The sequence below is a fragment of the Nyctibius grandis genome, chromosome 3, assembly GCF_013368605.1.
Source record: "Nyctibius grandis isolate bNycGra1 chromosome 3, bNycGra1.pri, whole genome shotgun sequence".
Taxonomy (NCBI): Eukaryota; Metazoa; Chordata; class Aves; order Nyctibiiformes; family Nyctibiidae; genus Nyctibius; species Nyctibius grandis.
This window is the reverse complement of record NC_090660.1, coordinates 32533311-32553670: the sequence shown is the minus strand read 5'-3', so window position 1 is coordinate 32553670 and position 20360 is coordinate 32533311. Positions and strand designations below refer to the sequence as shown.

The 20360-nt window shown below is 36.9% G+C and overlaps 1 protein-coding gene across 1 annotated transcript in view; it reads right to left on the bottom strand.

Annotated features, from left to right (window-relative positions):
* The window catches only part of ABCA13 (ATP binding cassette subfamily A member 13), a 209456-nt gene that overhangs the window by 39795 nt on the left and 149301 nt on the right, over positions 1-20360 (bottom strand). Inside the window, exons 42-48 of the mRNA XM_068396499.1 lie at positions 13638-13692; positions 12858-13035; positions 9371-9486; positions 3444-3600; positions 2250-2503; positions 1767-1959; positions 372-481 (exon numbers count right to left, since the gene is read on the bottom strand). Coding sequence (XP_068252600.1) covers positions 372-481; positions 1767-1959; positions 2250-2503; positions 3444-3600; positions 9371-9486; positions 12858-13035; positions 13638-13692 — 1063 coding nt within the window. The remainder of the gene's footprint in view (positions 1-371; positions 482-1766; positions 1960-2249; positions 2504-3443; positions 3601-9370; positions 9487-12857; positions 13036-13637; positions 13693-20360) is intronic.

Below are 20360 nucleotides of genomic sequence, written 5' to 3'. Positions count from 1 at the left end.
GGAAACCTTTCAGTGCATCACTAGTATGGGGGATATATGTCCACGCATCTAGACATACTGCATGTTAAGATTTTTGTTACAATTTTAAAAGTCTGTATGTTAAGGCTTCCTAGAGTCTACTCTTTTGCTACCAGAAAAGTTTATTCTCAATTAACAGAGCTGTCAGACTGTTAAATAATTATTTATTATATAGGAATTAAATAATGCTAAAATGCTTTCCTGCAGAGACTTAACAGCAATAATGCAATACACATTTAAAAGGGAACAAAACAGCTCCTTAGAGTACAGTATAAAGGACTGAAGACGTGCCGAGTCTTTGATCATTGGCATTATCAATTAGCACTATTCTGATCAAATCCTGTGTCATTTACCCTGTAGGAGTCCTGATAACAGCACATCCTGCAGATGGGATGATATCTCCAGTTAGCATCTTAAATGTTGTGCTTTTCCCAGCTCCATTTGTTCCCAGGAGTCCAAAACACTAACAGAGATTAAAAAAAAAAAAAAAGAGTAAAAAGCAGTCAATCTGCTATGCTGAAAGAAATAAGTAATATGAATTCTTCAACAGTTTCTCCCCTTTTCATATTTCCTATCATTTGTCTGTAAGATACTGTATATAGATATACTGTATGTTCAAATTCCCTTTCCCATGGAAAGTAAGTTTTCAAAAAAAACATATATATAATATTTTGATTACCCCCTAGATCCTAAAAGCGACTTATTTAGGATTCTAGCACTCCACTTAAAACCATGCCCACTAACTAAATGCATTCTTTATCCATATTATTAGTAAATGCTAATGAACCTGAGGATCTCAAGTCCTATTTGAGAGCCCTGACTACCAGTCTATAGAGTCAATATTTCTCAGTTTCTCATGAGCTGCTTCACTCTGTACAAGTAAATGAACACCAAACAGCCAAGACACACACTGACTCTGAACAGTTATTTCAGGTCCCTAGCTGCAATAAATATATGCTTAAGCTAGGACAGGATTCATATTAAGTCTGCATATAGCACTTCATATCTTTTAAAGTACTTGTTTCATGAACTTTCTTATTTATAAATAGGCTTTCATCAGCACTAACATCCTCCTGGTTACCCCAGTTACCCAACAACTGATCTGTAACTGGCAGGACGTCACTGGACGTGTACTGCCATGTACCAGTTTCTCATATCTTCCAATTTGCTATTAACAACGAAGAAAAGTCTTTTCCTTATCAGTATTTTTGAAATTAGTATCTGCAACTCCCAAAAGCATCAAAATTATTAAAAAATCCCCTCAAAAAAATGCTGTTCTGAAATCGTTAGGATTAACATATTCCGTGCTAAATTTCAGTTTATTAAAATAGTATATTAGTATATTATATGCTATATTGAAATATACTGTGATGATTTCAGCATGGGAATTGTAAGTTTGCCTTGGTGACAAATTCAGGATTCAGTCCACAGTTTACAATTGAGCTAGGTATTCTTCGCTTTCTCTTTGCACCTTGAACTGCTATGTTACCTACTTGGCTTTTATGTTAGCCTATAAAAAAGTAACTTGGTAAATAAGACTCTGATGAATTTGTAACCCCAAAAGTTAGTGTACTGTTGCTTTTTAAAAACCACCAGAGCTTCTGCTTTTATCCAGTTTCATAAACTACTACAACTGAAATTGTTCTACTGCTATCTACAGATTTCTGACTGTAGACATTCTGAGTATGTCTGAACAACTGCTCAGAATGAAGTGTTATTTTCTGAAAGGAACAAAAAGACTTCTTTACCTCTCCTCTCGGTATTCCCAAGCTTATGCTTTCCACAGCTGTGTTCTTCTTACTGAAACCTCCATAACACTTCCTGAGGTTGTACAGGAGGAGGACATCATTACCAGTTCTTCCACCAAAGAGTCGCTGTCGCTCCTTTTCTACATCCACATCTTCTGAAGGGCTGATCATGCTGTTAACCGAACATTGACCCCTAAAACAGAAGATTATAACAAATGCCGATTTCCACAGCAAACTGGACATTCCTGTACTCTGGATAACTGTTTTATTTCCCTGGTTGCAATCCCTTAAAGTTTGGTGATCAAATCTCAGCAGAATCCAAGGAAAACAGCAACTACTTGTATTTTTTCTGCAGTTTCCACTAACCTAGTAACACCATGTTATCAGAAGTATTTATCTTCGGGTGTTCAAAGGAATCCACCATTTTCTTTCTTTAAAAATTAGTTCAGTGTCCACTATGGCAGAATACAAATGGTAACATACCTTGGTCTCTGGAGGAGATCCCAATGAAGAAAAAGCCGTAAAAGAAGAAGTAGTGTTCCCTGCAGGGCCATTTCCACAAAAATCCAGCCCAGGAAATTCATCTCAAAGGGGCTTACATATGAATCTATTCCAAAGTTGCTGGTCAGGTCAAACTTGATCTGATTGTATGAAAGTTCTATTAAACCCTGGCCTAAGCAGAACTGTGGGAATATGATGAACGCCCATTTGAGGATATTGTAGATGTTCTGAAAACTCTGTATTAATATTCAGCAGGGGAGGGGAGGTGAAAAAAAAAGGAAAAAAATCAGTTTTCTCCAACAGCATATTAACCACACTTACAAATCTGGAAACAGCACTAAAATCTCACTCAAGGAGAACTGATTTCAGAAGAGCATACTGTGAGCTATTTTGGGGCAGGGTGCATCTCTTGTTGTATTTTAGAATGCCTATGGCCATGGGATTCTAATTTTAGTTGAGGTTCACAGACAGTAACATAACACGTGTGGCCATGATAATTCTTTTTTCTTAAAAATTTAATATTTGAATGCTATTAATTCTAAATCACCAACTTAAACCCAAGTCAACACCAAATCTGCCTCCAAACTTGAGTGACGTGTAATCCAGAGTTTACTTCAAACATCAAGTTTTTGACCTGGTACATGCATAGATATTAATACACATTCCGGATCTCCCCTCCATCAAGTTGCTTAATTACTATTATGACTAACGAATGTTACACACATGGAGTGAAAATGTATATTACTATTCATACAGTGCATTACAGATCCTAGGAATATGGGGCTTATCTCTTATGTCAATATTATTCAAACACATTTTACAATGCATATAACCCATTCAATGGACCAGAACAGCTCCCATTATGTGCCAATTACAACTTAATGGTCTGAAAAATGTCAAGGTTTCAATTAACGCTGTTTTTCTATTATTACAGTGCAATGTTTCCATTGTTTTTTTTATAAACAATTTAAAATTCAATATGATGATAAGCAAAACGGTATACATTAAGACAGAAAAATCATGAATGTTTAAAACAGCTAAGCTTTTCTGCTGGAAAAAATCTTGTCTGTGCATATGTATAAACATACATACATATATACACAAACATACACAGGCATGCACGTATGTGCGTACATCTCACGTATGAGTAATGTAAAGCAAAGGTTTTATACTGACCTGCACTTTGGAAATAATAGCTAACAAACGAGGTAAGAGAGTCACCAGCATGGTACACAGGCCAAACACAAAATTTAAGGAGATGTAAGAAATAAAAGCTACATCTGAACTTGAGAAGAATCTGGATACAAGATACATCCATGGTACAGTTGCATATCTGAAAGTTTAAAGAAAAAATCATCACAAATAAGTTATGTTTTCACCTCATCAAAAAAAAAAACCCAACAGTTATCATACTAGAAAAAAAAGTTACTCCTTATTTTTAAGATATGCAAACAACTCTTCTGACCAACTGAGAAAAAAGGACAAATCTGGGATATGTTTTCTTTATCAAATTATCTTACGATTCCAGATATACACATAGCTACTGCCATGTGATGGGCAGATATGATCCAATTTTGCATATATCAACTGCATATATTTACTTTCACTATTCCAGGAAGCTCACAACCTTGATTTCTGAACGATTGCAAAACAAGCCTCTTACACAGAGACAAAATTAAAACCAAATATTTGAAGCTTAAATCACGGATGCTAGGCAATCAGCTTTTCTTAGAGGTTTTCATAGAAAGAAAAAAGAACAAAAAAGGAAGGAGAGAGTGAGCAAAAAGAGATGGAAAAAGAAGAAAAAAATATTAATCCTTAAACTGGAACTAATATTTGTGCCAGTGATATCTGAGAAGTGAAACTTACCAGAGTACGTGTTAGCATTGTTATTACCTAAAAGAACTTATCAGTTAGTAGAGTAGTAGCCATCAAAAATGAGTGCATAGTTACTTCATAGCACAATGATGATAAGACAGCATGTCCATGGCTACACCATTTTCAGTGCAAATCTTCAAAGGCGGAGGGAAGGCACCCTCCATTCTGGCAAGTCAAAAGATGTCTACCCAAAATGAAGCAGTCATATTCTTTATAAAGAATAAGACATGTCTAGCCAGACTAAAAAAATGCCCAGGCAATTTGATGACCATGAATGTCATGTAAAGGAAATTTATTTTCCATTCAACATAGTGCAAGACATATATATCAAACAAACACTATATAGACTGCAGGAGCACAGGTATCAGCACACACTGTTGCACGATAAGTATATATGTAGTTGATATAAATACTTCTTATATAGTATTAATATATGTATATATAATTGCTTTAATAGTGAGCTCAATGCAAAAACAACTAGCCAAAAATCTATTAATTCACTTCTTCATTGCATTAAACAGTAGTTTAGGTTATGAGCCATAAAAATCCCATTTAAATTCAGTATTGTGTACTTTACAGATGAACTTTTTTCATCTAAGAATGTCAAAATCCTTTACCTTAAGAAATAAACTTTCAAATCCTGCTGTGAAGTAGTAGTGATGTTATCCTCAGTTTACAGGAAGAAAAAGGTTAAATGACTTAATGTTTGGGTCTCAAATGAAGATTGTAAGTATTCAAGATCACATTACACTTTTCAGCATCCTGTTGCCAGTCTTAATCACATAATCTTTTCTTCCCTTTGTGCATGTACCAAAATCACTGTTCTAAGTTTTGCTCTGAATTACAGTACTGTAATTTCAAGACAAGTCCATCCTTGGAAGCAGCTCAGGAAAGAGACATGATTTAGAGTGCTGTTAATCTGCTGTAAATGAAAGTAAAATTTTATTTGCTTGCTTATACCTGCTAAGAAATGAGTAAGACTTTTGGAATACTAAAGTTGTATGATGTTCAAATGTAGCCTTTAAAGTAGCTGCCAGTCATGCCTACATTTCTATCTAGCTTTTCCCTTTCCTTCAGCTTCAGCTGTGATTTGTTATTTTGTAGGTATCAAAGATAAAGCATGTTGGACAAAAGTGCTTGAGCAGTTGCACTATAAAACACTTCTGCTATCAGCTAAAAGAGGAAAAAAATGCAGTTTAGTTAAGAGACCATTGTATTTTTAAAGAAAATCAGTTTTAAAGTAGCACACTAGGAAACTGTTGATTATTCTTTCAAGCACACCCCCTTCTGGCACATAGTGTAACTTTTTCATATAGCTCTATTTTAATCTTTATTCTAGATCAGAAATGCTGCACAAATGTACCCTGAAGAGAAAAATCGAACTTTAAAAGGAAAAAATGCATTATGGAATGCAGATAAAGGACAATTACATGCACGGTACTGGGGAAGATAAAATGACCACAATAGGTTTCATCACACTTACTGTGTAGTTAAACTGACTAAAGGGTAGAATAGGAAGAGTGGCAACTCTGACATTTATCAGTGTCCCCGAGACATGTTAAACTTACTGACTGACAGTTATTGTATCTTTAATACATGTTAATAGACATAGGATACATAGACTTGTTAAAAATCACTATATCTGCTATGTCAGCCAAAGCTGAACAGTACAGGAGGAATTATGCCGAGATGACTAAGCTGCATCTGTAGTCAACAAAAAATTTTTAGAAGACAGTCCAGCTTTTCAGTCAATACTTGTTTATTCTGAAATACCCAAACATTAACTCAACATTTTGGTTTAAACAATGCCAGCATAACTCTTAGCACCTGGAATTTAGTAATACACTGCGGGCAGGACCAAAGCCTATAGCACACCACAGAAAACTTGTCATAACTTAAGCAGACATACAAGTATGTACTGTGTGGTTCATTTGCTGCTTGACTAAGATCTCTACAGATGCTTATTCTTACACTAGGGTCACAGCAACTGGATTACAAGCAGGATTCAACAGTTGTAAAGGTAATAAAAAAAAAAAACAGGGATGAGATTTAGTAGTGTAAAGTCTTTGCACTAAGTCTAATAAGAATTTCTGCCTTTAACTTGAAGGAATCAATTGGTAGTAGTGCAGAAGGAGGAGGAAGAACACGAGAGTGATACACAGAGGAGAAAAGTATGAACTTTGGATGTTTCATCAGAGTTATTTACAAGATCCTGGCATCATGACCTCTAGAATATTACATACTAGTCTGGCCACTCATGCCAAGGAAAGATGAGCTCAAACTAGAGTTATAGGGAAAAATTATAAATAGGATTACCCAGGGAATGGGAAGGCCTTTTTACAAGAGAGGACTTGGCTTGTTTGGGCTTGCAAAAGATATTTCACAGAATCACAGAATCACAGAATGTTAGGGATTGGAAGGGACCTCAAAAGATCATCTAGTCCAATCCCCCTGCCGGAGCAGGATTGCCTAGACCATATCACACAGGAACGCATCCAGGCGGGTTTTGAATGTCTCCAGAGAAGGAGACTCCACAACCTCTCTGGGCAGCCTGTTCCAGTGTTCGGTCACCCTCACCGTAAAGAAGTTTTTCCTCATATTTATGTGGAACCTCCTGTGTTCCAGCTTGCACCCATTGCCCCTTGTCTGAGAAGAGCCTGGCTCCATCCTCATGACACTTGCCCTTTACATATTTATAAACATTAATGAGGTCACCCCTCAGTCTCCTCTTCTCTAAGCTAAAGAGACCCAGCTCCCTCAGCCTCTCCTCATAAGGGAGATGTTCCACTCCCTTAATCATCTTCGTGGCTCTGCGCTGGACTCTCTCTAGCAGTTCCCTGTCCTTCTTGAACTGAGGGGCCCAGAACTGGACACAATATTCCAGATGCGGCCTCACCAGGGCAGAGTAGAGGGGGAGGAGAACCTCTCTCAACCTGCTAACCACACCCCTTCTAATACACCCCAGGATGCCATTGGCCTTCTTGGCCACAAGGGCACACTGCTGGCTCATGGTCATCCTGTTGTTCACTAGGACCCCCAGGTCCCTTTCCCCTACGCTGGTCTCCAACAGCTCTGCCCCCAACTTGTACTGGTACATGGGGTTGTTCTTGCCCAGATGCAGGACTCTACACTTGCCCTTGTTATATTTCATTAAATTTCTCCCCGCCCAACTCTCCAGCCTGTCCAGGTCTCTCTGAATGGCTGCGCAGCCTTCCGTTGTGTCAGCCACTCCTCCCAGTTTTGTGTCATCAGTGAACTTGCTGACAGTGCACTCTAATCCCTCATCCAAGTCATTAATGAATATATTGAATAGTACTGGTCCCAGTACCGACCCTTGCGGGACTCCACTTGACACAGGTCTCCAGCTGGACTCTGTCCCATTGACCACCACTCTCTGGCTTCTTTCCTTCAGCCAGTTCACAATCCACCTCACTACCCGATCATCCAGACCACACTTCCCCAGTTTAGCTGCGAGGATGCTGTGGGAGACCGTGTCAAACGCTTTACTGAAATCGAGATAGACCACATCCACAGCTTTACCATCGTCTATCCACCGGGTTACGTCCTCATAAAAGGCTATCAAGTTGGTTAAGCATGACTTCCCCTTGGTGAAGCCATGGTGACTGCCCCTAATGATCCCCCTATCCTTGATGTGCCTAGAGACAGCATCAAGAACAAGTTGTTCCATTACCTTTCCGGGGATAGAGGTGAGGCTGACCGGTCTATAGTTACCCGGGTCCTCCTTCTTGCCCTTTTTGAAGACTGGAGTGACATTCGCTTTCCTCCAGTCCTCAGGCACCTCTCCCGTTGCCCACGACTTAGCAAAGATGATGGAGAGTGGCCTAGCAATGACTTCTGCCAGCTCCCTCAGCACCCGCGGGTGCATCCCGTCAGGGCCCATGGATTTATGGACGTCCAGATTGCTTAATTGGTCCCTGACCCAGCCCTCATCTACCAAGACAGATTCCTCCTCTATCCTGACTTCTTCTGGGGCCTCAGGGGTCCGGGGCTCCTCAGGACAGCCTCCAGCAGTATAGACAGAGGCAAAGAAGGCATTCAGTAACTCCACCTTCTTTTTTAATCCGCCTCGTATTTAATGAGGGAGAATTATGAAGGATGGCTCCAAATAAATTTAGGCTGGGATTACAAAGAATACATCCAGCTATGAAGATACTGAAACAGTTTTCCAAAAAAAAGGAGTTGCTGGAGGCATGAGATCTTGAAAACAGTTTCAAGATGAAATACAGTAAGGGTTTTTTTTAAGTGTTTATCTGAGACTCTTCCTGGAATGGAACATGTCCTGATCTTGCAGAAGGTCTTTTCTACTTTCCTTCCCTGTGATTCGCTCATGGAGCAGTTATATTTCATCATCTAAACATGTCTTGTAAGATATGCATTCTCCTCTACAAAGATAGCAACATTTAGTTGCTTAAGATAAGGAAGAAACAATTTCTCAGAATGCTTATCCTGTAACTATCCATCTTCAGCATTTCTCACATCACCTGGGACTGCACATAGGAAGAGTTAAAGGAACAGAATAGACAGACCATTGGTTTGATTGATCCCAGGGCTCAACAGCCCTATTTCTATAGGAAATCAATCCTCTGTTTAAGCAGTTATTTTAACTTTTTAAACTGTTTTTTCCTGTGAAACTAAGCAAGAGGGTGATATGGGAGGACCTTCCTCTCTCACAGTACTGTTTGGAGACAAATCTCCAACCAGCCTAGTACCGCACATTGGACAGACTTCTCATTGGACATATAAATTCCTTGAGCTATGTAAAATTACAGAATTACAGAAAATTGGTAGAACTGTAATAAAAGACAGCCACTTCTTGCCTTCTTGATGATATTCTGCACAGCTAAGCACTGAAATTCAGACCTGATTATGTTGTTATTCCCTCAATTTCTGGAAGATAACATACCATCAATTTCTAACAGCAAATGATTGTTATACAGGCTGAGTATTTTCTGAGATATTTCCAGTCCTTCCCCCCTCACTTTTTTTTTTTTTTTTTTAAAATATGTGAGCAAATCTCCCTCCACCTTCTGCATGGAACTTTCAAACTCATGTCTCAGCTTGTTTTCCCACTATCTTTTGCTGAATCCATAATCATTTCCAAAGAGAGAAAATCATGCATCCAGCAGCAGGTACAAACCAAATCTCAAGACTTCTGTTTGTTTCTTACAAGCTATAATTCCATAGTGGCATTTCCAATCACATACCCAAAGAGTATCAGCAGGAGAACAGTTGCTGCCAAGTTCTTTCGGAAAGTGAAGGCTGATAGCTGGAAGGCACTAATAACACCAACACACAGGGTGACAGGAACCATGTAAACCAGCTAGAAACACAAGAAAAAAGGCACTTAGCAGGTGATCATCTCTTAATGGTCTCACTTAATAAGTATAGAAGGGCTCTTCAAATCAACTTTTCCATATTTGCAATATAATTACACTATAAATTAGGAAGAATTAGGCAGAAGAGCTCTGAGATTTCATAGTCCACACTTGCTGTGAAACTGCCCCTCTTACACATACACACATGAAACAGCCTGACAAAATAAAATCTGACTACAGAATATTCCCCTTAATTCCATTTCTATTGACCTTTCCAATACATTTATTTAACGAGCTAACTCTTCCAGATAATGAGTCCATATGGGACTATTGCTCCAAAACATCAAACTATATTGTGAATAGGGTCTTGGATTCAGAAATAGCAGTTTCACTGATTGGTGCTTCAGTCATAGGAGAATAGTAAGGATACAATTTTAAAAGAGACTTTAATTAAAGACCATGTGTGCTGATGAAGCAAATGACAACTTTTAATGGGAACAGACATAATATTTAGAAGAGTTACAGCCATTAGGCCACAGGGAAAGCAGATTCTCTGCTTAGTCTCTTGACATAATGATAACCAAGTACTTGAGGGAGAAGGATGTGATTGGTACAGGGGATTCACATCCAAGTTTTCAAGAGAGACGGGTTCTGCTTGCAACTAGCAATGGCAGGATGTGAAAATCTGTGCTCAGTTCCATTCTCAGTGTCTGCCTGCTCTGTGCATTGAAGCTGAGCTCATTAGGGCAGTGACTGCCTCCATTTCTTCTCATATAATATTTAACCTTATCCTAATATAACTGTGATTCTGAGATGCAACTGAAATAGAGGCAACATATCAAGGTCTAGCTAAATATTCAGTGCAGAAGAACATCCTTACTGTTAAAATTGGACTTCATACCAAAGTACAGTGCAAATCTGTTCAAAATTAAACCAGAAGGCATCACTTTGACAATGGGAAGACAGACATTTTTTTAAGAGAAGGGCAATGGAGTGAAACGTAGACAGATGTAATGTTCCCATCTTGTTCACAGTGTACCTTATTCAGTGCCATATACAAATATCATACCATAGCACTCCACAGATTTAGGTTTCAGTTATCCCGGAGCTGTTTAAAAAATATGGTAGAGAAGTCACAAAGCATCTGAGTCCCAATATGTTTCAACAGACCTGGGACTTTTTTCTAGAAATAAATAAATATATTTAAACATTAAATTCTATTAGAAATCTTACCTGAAATCATGGTTCATTATAAAAGTTGGATATGCACAAACAAAATAACCTTAATTTTGTCCTCTAGTGACAAAAGCTTAATCTGAACAAAATGTCTCTATTTGTCACTAAATCTTCTTAGCCCTTACACATTTTCCATTTGCTGAACATAGCAAAGAATACCATTCACATGTATAAACACAGTAAGAGATTCTCATTACAGCAATTTCATAAATCAAATACTTTTGCAGGTCTAGTAAAGATTATACTACCAATAATACAGGACACAGTCTGTAATACTTAAAATATGTAGAGGGATTTCAAATTTGGCAGTTGATGTATTCATGTGTTCAATGTCCCTAAATGATCTGCAGCGCAATTAGCATTTAAAGCAGCGTCTGTTCTTTCCCAGATCATGATTGATCATGCAGCACTGTGCTGAATTTGTGAGAACATTTTGAAAGAAAGAGATCGGCAGAAAATAATGAGGAGTTAACTTTGTGGCACAAGGAGAAACTGAATGATGAAGGACTGAGTTTTCAACCAAGCCCTCTTATCTGACATAGCAGAAAAAGGAATACAAAGATTGACTGGCCAAGCAAAGAGCATTTGAAGAAATGTGCTCTTACTTCAAGCTTGCTCAAGTGTGAAAATCCTGATTTCAAGCACAGATGGGTGAAGCTCTGATTTTTCAGATTTAGAATAGTCTGAATGAGAACAAAGAGTGTTCCAAAAATCTCTGTTCCTGACCATGCTAGTTCATGTTTGTGTTACCAATGCTAGATCCCAGCCCTTCCTTTCATGACCCAGTGTGCACCCAGCAAGGCGCAATAAGTTTATGTCACTTCTCTGGGGCCAGGAATCTTTTTACTTTGGAATTATCCGGGTGACTCCAACTGTTCACTGTTGCCTCTGAAACCAATCTCCCAATCCAAAACATCTCTGAGAAGTGAACTATTAACACACAGCACCCTATTACTTTAAAAACAGTAATTTTATCTCTTTCCCAGAAGTAGATGACCTAATCTCAAATTCCCTGCACTCAACTGATACTATAGCAAGACTCATCACAACTGAATTATGAAAAACCCTTTTGGTAAGGGACATATATGTGTGCCTTATAGGTTATATACATGCACGCCTTTTATATATATATATATACACACACACAGATACATACATGGACATATACAATGGAGTCATTTTTAATTTTAGTTTTAAAAGAGTGACCTTCGAAAAAGATATTTGAAGATAATTTGTGGAATTCATGTTTAAATGGAATCCAAAAGAGCTCCATTACACAGTCGATGAAAAATCAGTGACTGGGGACTGGCAGTGACTTGAGAAAGTTAATTCTATTTCACCACCTTTGCTTAGTAGCCTGAACAGAAATCAACTTCTCACGCTTGAAGAAGGTAAGCAAAAATTCCTATTTCATTTAACTATGTTGGCCTAAATCCCACCTGCCAAAGTCAGAGAAAAATAATAACTCATGGTATTTTCAAAAGAGAAGATTTTCAGATTTGTTAATGAACAGCATGCAGACAATACTATATGTAATGTTAACAATGGTAGAAACTACTTTGTATGAGAAAAATAAATGTTCAGGGCAGAGACTTCACCCATTTCTGATCTAGGTTATTCTGTACATGTGAATTCCTAAAGAATATTCTCTATTCTCTATCTTGCCAGAAATAAAAGGTACCAGTTATGACTCTCTCTCATATTACCCACCAAGAGACAACAAAATTATGCCTTTAAAGTAGCTGACTAGTATCTTGAGGCTTCTCCAATAATCTGAAAGATCTTGCCAGTGGCAACTCAAAGCACAGAAACTCCTGCTATGAACTGCTGTGTGGAAGATTCTCTCTGTCTAGGTTGATTAGCCAGCTTCCTTTTATTTGTAAAGTAGTGTAGGTACCTAAAGATAGCATATGGTTTACCTTACAATTCAACTTTGGAAAACTAAGAACACAATCCTTGCCTTAAATAATTTTATCTGGCAGTATTAAAGTAGGAATGGTGTCCCAATGCTTGTTAACGTGCTGTTGCTCTGTACAATTCAAATCTCATTCACGTGAGCAAAAGATATCTTCTTTTGCTCATTTATGATAAAGTAGTTAAAAATTTACACTGAACACATGCTGCCTCACATGATACATACCATATCACAGCAGAAGTTAGCAAGCCAGTAAGTTTTGTAACCCAGGCCTGTGATGTGCTGCAAGCGTTTTGAGCCAGATACTCTGTCTTTCACTGTGGCACTTCCAATGGATGCGGTGAGGATAGAGAAACCCAGCATGATACACAGTGCTACCCCACATTGACGAACATTCTCCATTCTAGGGTACAAAGCAAAATGGCACAATGAAAACAGAATGGGGAAAAGAAACTCGCCAAACCCAAATACCTTGCAAGACCAACTTCTTACTAAAGCAACGCTAGACATCAGGACCTTAATCCTGTTTGCAAACACCATGTTTGTACACTGTCAACATCTAATTAGAGAACAGGAGCAAGATGATGTGTTAAGTTACAAAACTATACGTGAGTTACAGAACACAGTGTGTGCTTAAAGTGCGAATAGTAAAGTGAAGCTTTTGCAAATATTTCCCCCTCTACAGAAAATTAAAATTTAAAAACTTGACAATCATTTAAAGCAGCTAACATGTTTGAAAATGTCATGACCTGTACAGAAACACTCTGTAAAGTGCAGTCAGTGTAAATTCAGTATTTTTCTCTAGAAAAATAACACAACCATATCTGATATAAACAGTAGACTTGACATATAAACACCAGACTAGAGAATATGCTTCAGTCGGTGGAACTGAATTGCATCTATCAAGTCACAACATCTATTACATGCAACATACGTGCTTATTGAATTAATAGTTTAAATTGTTGGTTCATTGCAGCTGTTATATATTTTTAATAGTTCGCTCACATTTTGTCCTCATCCAGTAAGGCTCCTCCATATGGTTGGCTGTAGAGTGTAATACCTGTGAAAAGAAAAATAAACTATGAAATAGTAAATGCTACATCAGAACTTCAAGTTCTGGAGTACACTGTTGACCCCTTACTACACAAGGTGAACGAAAAGGCTAAATACCTAATAAGAACAGAAAGAGGTCAACCACCAAGCTGCCAAACCAAATACTGTCTCCTGTTGAGTGATTTCCAGAGTCTGGATCCACCAAAATCTAATGAATAAATATAAGTAATAGCTGCTTTTCTGCATTCTGAACTTCAGAAACAGGTTCAACGATATTGTATATTGCTGCAGGACCTTCATCACAGAAGAGATCAAATATAAAACCTAAAGTAGAATTTGTTCATATACCTAATCTTCTGGAGTAAGGCAGGTTGTTATTGAAATTTATATACTTGGTATGTTATCATTGCTAAAAACGTTTTAGATTGCTGACGTTTTGCAGAGAAAAACTGTTTAGTTAAATTAACAAAAAAAAGGCATGCTTCAGATTGAAACTACAGAGCTTTACATTAGAAAGATACCCAATTTGGGAGACCAAGAAAAACCCTGAGTAGGCAATACATTCTTAGGCTTATTTTGGTTCTTGGTACAACGAGCCTGTAACAATCTAGCAAACTGAATTTTGGAATTGGCACGTAGTTATGGACAAAAACTGTGGGTTTTGCTTTTTTTCTTTTCAAGCAAAAAAAAAAAAAAAGGTGAGGGTGCGCAAAACTTTGTCAGTGCAAAAGTTGCTGTTCAACTGGTCTTGATGCTGTTCCTGACTTATTTCTGCATATGTACCTGACAGGTGTGCCAGCTGTAATGTAATACCAACTGGAAATTCTTGCAATGAGATCAAACCAGCACTATCTGATTACAGAATCATAAATTTATGCTCATCCTAACAGCAATTATAATCTTCGCAGTATCTTTGGCAAAGAAACAAATTGTTGACAGCCTTAGATAGAGTCTGCAAGGTGCCACTTAATTGAACACACTTTGTCATATTTTGTTTAGAGTCCAGCTATATAAAGATAAAAATTGTCTTCATTCCAGTAACAGGTGTGATCTAACAGAGTATATCTAAACATTTATTTTTGCCCCTTCCATTTTTCATTCCTCATCTTCAAGCCAAAGTAATCTAAACACCACTAAGTCACTGTGCAGTAAAAAGGTGAAGAGCAGCAGATGATGATTAGCTCACACACAAAACTAGTACAAGCTAAAGGTTTTTCAAATACAGTTAAAAGCTGAAGCCCAACAGTAGTTAACAAATCAAAAGAAGATCCAAGCCGATAAGGTTTTGATTCATCACTAGAAGATACAGGTGCTATTTGCAGAAGTCTTTAATGTCATTTGCCTAGAGGGACTGTTTAAAGTTTTCCTTTGTTTTTCTTTTACACCATTAATTTTTTAAACAGTAGCTGCTATTTGTTCTGAAGCAAAAAAAAAGGCATATCAAAGAAAACTATTTTTTCTCCACAGGAACCAAGTATTAGCTAAAATTCCATTTATGTAAAGGAATAGTAGCATGGTAGAAATGGTTGAATAAAGGTGTGCACATTAGAAGAAAGAATGTCTTTACTTCATATATATATAGGATTCCTAATGAATCAGAAATGAATAGCCAAAAATAGAATTAAACCAAAATTTTACCCTACAAACTGAAACGAATCTAAACTTATTTTCTGATCTGGTTAGGAAAAAAAAAAGAAAAAAAAATCTGTTTTTCACACTTAATCTAATTACAATGGAGGAAAACTTTTGGAAAATGGGAATCCTAATAATTTCAGAAGCACTAAAACAAGAAGTTAACAACAACATGAAATGTGCTTCTTGTACTCACTAGTGCTCAGCTAAATTGGCAAAGAGCAGAAATACATCTTCCAGGCCTCCTCTTTTAAGGTCATGAGCCAAGTTCTAGTTATACAGGATCTTCCCACGATTGTCAAGTTGTTGCCTTCATGATCGAGAATTTGAATGCTTTAACAAAATTGTCTTCCCCCAAGCTTCAGATGACAAAAATCCTACAGTAAAATTGCTTCAGCTCAAGGGGTAGCATTTTTAGAGACTGCAAATCTTAAAATACTGCCCATGATCAGGAAATGCCAAGACTTGGAGACCTATAGATCCCACTGATTCACATCACTTTTCACAGAATTGTGAGACAGGTAAACCTGTCATGTGGATTGTGGTAGAGAATTATTGCCCATAAAGTGTCTAGAACTGGGGCAGTTTGCCAGGAATTCAGGAAGGTTCTCCACTATATTCCATTAATTAATCCAGGCTGATCTGAATTGTATCCCGTTGCTCTACTGCTATTAACTATTTGCTGTATTCAGTGAGAAGAATATGCACTAGCAAAAACAGAGCTATAAATTCATGCTTGTTCAATTTCCTGTGCAAGTGAATTCATGCTTATAAACATAGGTTTGCCCATGTGTATGTTTTGAGAACCTAGTCAACAAATTTTATAGGAGAAGATCATCTGCGCTGCTGAAACTTTTCAAAAAGACCCCTGGGGAATTAATGAAACATGCAAAACATAACAAAGACAAAAATGACATCAAATATTTTACAAGGAATAACTTCTGCTAAGGAATATTTAATGTGTCTGGAAATAATCTCTCTCATGAAATCACCATGGTCTGTCCCTACTAAGTGCACAGATCCCAAGAGGAAAGTAACAAAACACAGTTTATTGCATTACTATTAAACAAAAGTCTACAGCAGTTGACTTGGGTTCCATACACAGAAATACACTGCTACAACTCTCTAGTACAGAATAAACAGAGACTGTTAAAAAGGGATAATTTCTGGGGAAGTAAAAAACCTATGACATTAAATAGCATAATGGTCCTTGTGGTCTTGTATCACACAACACTGATCAAAAAAACAAATTGCACTGAATTAATTTTCTTCAATGGAAGACTCCCAAAAAGTAATTGCCCTTCTTAAAAGTAGTAACCATTTTCTACAATCAATTTCCATTCAATCTGTGTAGATGAAATAAAGGATTATATTTTTGAAAATTTACACACACAACTGAGATTAAATTTCCCAGGGCTGCTGAATTGCAATTATCCAAAGTATGACCATGTTAAGCGAAGTTCATTTCTATGTTAGAATTCAAAATTCTATCAATGTATTAAATATAATACTTGCCTTTCATTCATTATTTAAAATTTTTCAATTAGTCTCGAGCATAAGTCTTCTACATTTGCTACATTTTTTAGTATAATTATTTCTTCCCTCCCCCGCATTGTCCAAAAATAGATGATGAATTTATATAAAGCAAACAAACTGGCTTGTAATGCACAGAGGGAAAAAAAGTTCCCTTCAACCTAAGGAGAAGTAAATTATAAACTATCTTCCAATAGCAAAATAAGCCAACACATTTGATATATGCTATTTGCTAGTATATGTATTTTTTAATTAAAAAAACCCTTTTGTGTACTTTTATAATCTATCCCTTCCTAAATTTCACCTAACCACCTAGACCGTCTTTTTTTATATATATCTTCATCAGCTGTTAACATGATGTAAAATGTACTTATTGATGCCTTCTTGCCTTTATATGCCTTCTTACTATGTAAAGCTGCTATAATGATGCTCATTAAGTCGAAAACTAAACATCAACTTTGAGGACTTAAAATAAAAACCATAAATGACAGATAAACCAAGAAGTCCTAAATGACAAAGCTCCTATTAAACAAATGCATGTAGTGTTTATGCAAGGATTTTTTTTAAAGATTGTATTTGCAAGCCTTGTGTGAACAGCCTTCAGGGCAAATTTTGCCAAATCAGTATTCACAAGGGAAAAACAAGACAGGTAATATCAACGAATTTGATATGATTCAGCTCTAACTCTGTTTGCTCCTTTTCATATATTTCTCAATATGAAATTATTACTTCCACATCTACAGATTGCCATTATATTCCCCTGACTTAATCACAACCAGAATTTTCCTAATTGTCCTAAAACACCCTTTGTCTATGTCCTTGGCACAGAGTTGGTCACATTATTTTTACAGTGACAGTTTAGGCTTCTTTATGGGCACGGGTGAAAAATTGTGATAGCCACCAATTCCAGTGTTTCCAAAGCCCTGCATAAGCAATTCAAGAACAGGAAAAACTGTGACCATGGAGATCCTTATACTATATCAGGGTTTTAATGTTGCATTCAGAAAGTAAGTGAACACCATGATGTCAAGACTTTCTTAGACCTTTTAACCTTCTCCAACATAAAAATGAAGGGCTTGAGAAGGCACTATTTCCTCGATTAGAGTGGGGTGAAGAGAGAGATGGTTACCATATATAAAAGCTGTCTTTCAGCTAAGAAACTTCTTTTTCTTTCCTTCCTCATTTTTTTTTGCATATAGTTAATAACTTTTTGTGTGTGTTCTTTCTTCTTTCTTTTTCTTTTTCTTTTTTTGAAAGCAAAAGGCTCAGTTGCTATATCTTGTATTGCTCAGTGAAAGACTTATCTTTACACAACTGAGAAACAAGGGCATTTTCACCAATCCTGCAAGCCACATTAGTAAGGAAAAAAGAGGAGCAAAGTACTCATAGCTCCACAGTTTAACTATAAATTGTATTAATAATCCAGTTGAGGGTAAGGGGGGAGAGTATTTACATTGGAAATGCCACTAGGAGCTCCATGCTACATGCTTAATAGTAGAAGAGACAATAAACAATTAATTGTACCCTTTTCAGCTTCTGCATGATTTCCCCTTAGTATTCTCCCTCCCAGGCTGAACAATGTCATTCCTTTTCTTACATTGTTCTTGATTAAACTAATTTTAGATTCTAATATGTTAAAAAGGCATCCCTAACCTGGTGAAATAAATTCTTTATAAAATGTTATAAGCATTACTACATTCTCTAGAATAAAATACTATCATTTTCCATTCCGGATGTGACAGTTCACAGGAAAAAGGAAAACGCATCCACATTATAGACATTTGAAATGAACAGCATCTTGGTTGTAGTAGGAAAAATCCTGCCCTGTTGCCATTCAGGAGCTGCACAACTCAAGACACCTTTCCCCATACCAACATCTTATTAACAGTCTGCAAACTGTACCTTCACAAGAAAGTACTCTAGATCTTCTATTTCAAATCTAAACCACCTGACCATCTGTCAGAAAAGAAAGTCACGTGCAATGTGGCATAGTCTTAGAGGCTTGGAATGTTTCCTTCCTGTAGGTTATAAAGAACATGAGGTGCTGGTAGCCCAGTCCATCCTGCCTAGGTGCAACTTTCCACGTAATCACACTGCAAAATCTGTGGTTTTGCAGTAAAAAGGAGGACAGTGATAAGAATCAAGCAGAACTTTTTCAGTATAGGGTGGAGAGACCTAGAGGAAAAAATCTCAAGAGTCTTCAAGCTTGTATGCCATCACCATAGGCTAATCAGACCTGTCCTTGGGTATACTTTGCAGTTCTGCACTGTATTTTGGGTTATCTGAGCCTGTCTCTTGGCACTCCTTTGTAAACTATCTCTTCTTTCTGTCACATAGCATGATGAGTCTTGAGTACACAGATCGATTTAGACCTGTGCTACTAATTCTAAATGTCATAATTGTTACAGACTTGAATAGAAGACCAATCTTGGTTTCTTTATTCCTGACCTTTTATTTCAGATAAGAATAAAATAGATTAGAATAATAGTATGTATAAAAAAATGGAGATAATATATATACACACACATTTTTTTACAAGTTCCTCTTTGTGGGCATTTAAAATTTATGACGAGATTTCTGTTTGTATAAAATGAGACATTACTATTCACTGAAAATTACAACTTATGTTATGAAGAATTTCACAGGCAGCACCCTCATTAATGATTTATATTTTACTTTCTCCCTCACTAACCAGACATGGTTAAGAAGGTTCCCACTAAATGCCATTCTACAGTTTCCTTTGAAAAGAGGTTTAAAGTTACAATTTGCAAAGCAATCAGGAAACTATACAGTCACTTTCCACCAAAACTCAGCTGAAAATGGGTCTCTTGATCCCTTCAGCTCTTTTGAAGAACTGAATCTGAAATAAACGAGGATGCTGTACGAACGCTTAAAATGAGCCCTAGCATGAAAGGTTTTTAAAAATCAATGACTTCAATAGAAGTCCTGAGATGGGGCAGCTGCATTGCACAAGGCCTTTCTAAATTGATACCTTTCTGTTCTTTGAGTAATGGTGTAAGAACTTTTTTTTGATCACTGTACATTACAGATATCATTATAGATGACTACCACTCCTTTTTTCTTTATATAGCCTTACCCTAAGAGGTAGGTAACAGTCCTTCTCCTATATTCCAGCATGATAAACACATTCTGACTCAACTGTATACAAACAGGTGTGAAAAATAACATAGAAATTTGGATCCAAGTCAAAGTATCTTAAACTTAAGCAAAAAATGTTGCCTTTTAGTTTTTTATTCCTCTTACTTCATTATTCCAGTTTTTACTTGCTCTCATTACATTATCTAGTTGCAGGAATGCAGCATTTCAGAAAGATATTTAAAAACATACAAACATCATTCACATAAACTTGAAGACCATCCAGAGCTGAAGAGTTTTGACAAAAATCCAGTACGTCTTACCTTCTCTGTTGAATAGTCTTTCTCATTTTTTTTTATTAACATGTTCATTTTAATTATGTCACTGAATTTGTAACCCACTAGAAAATAGAAT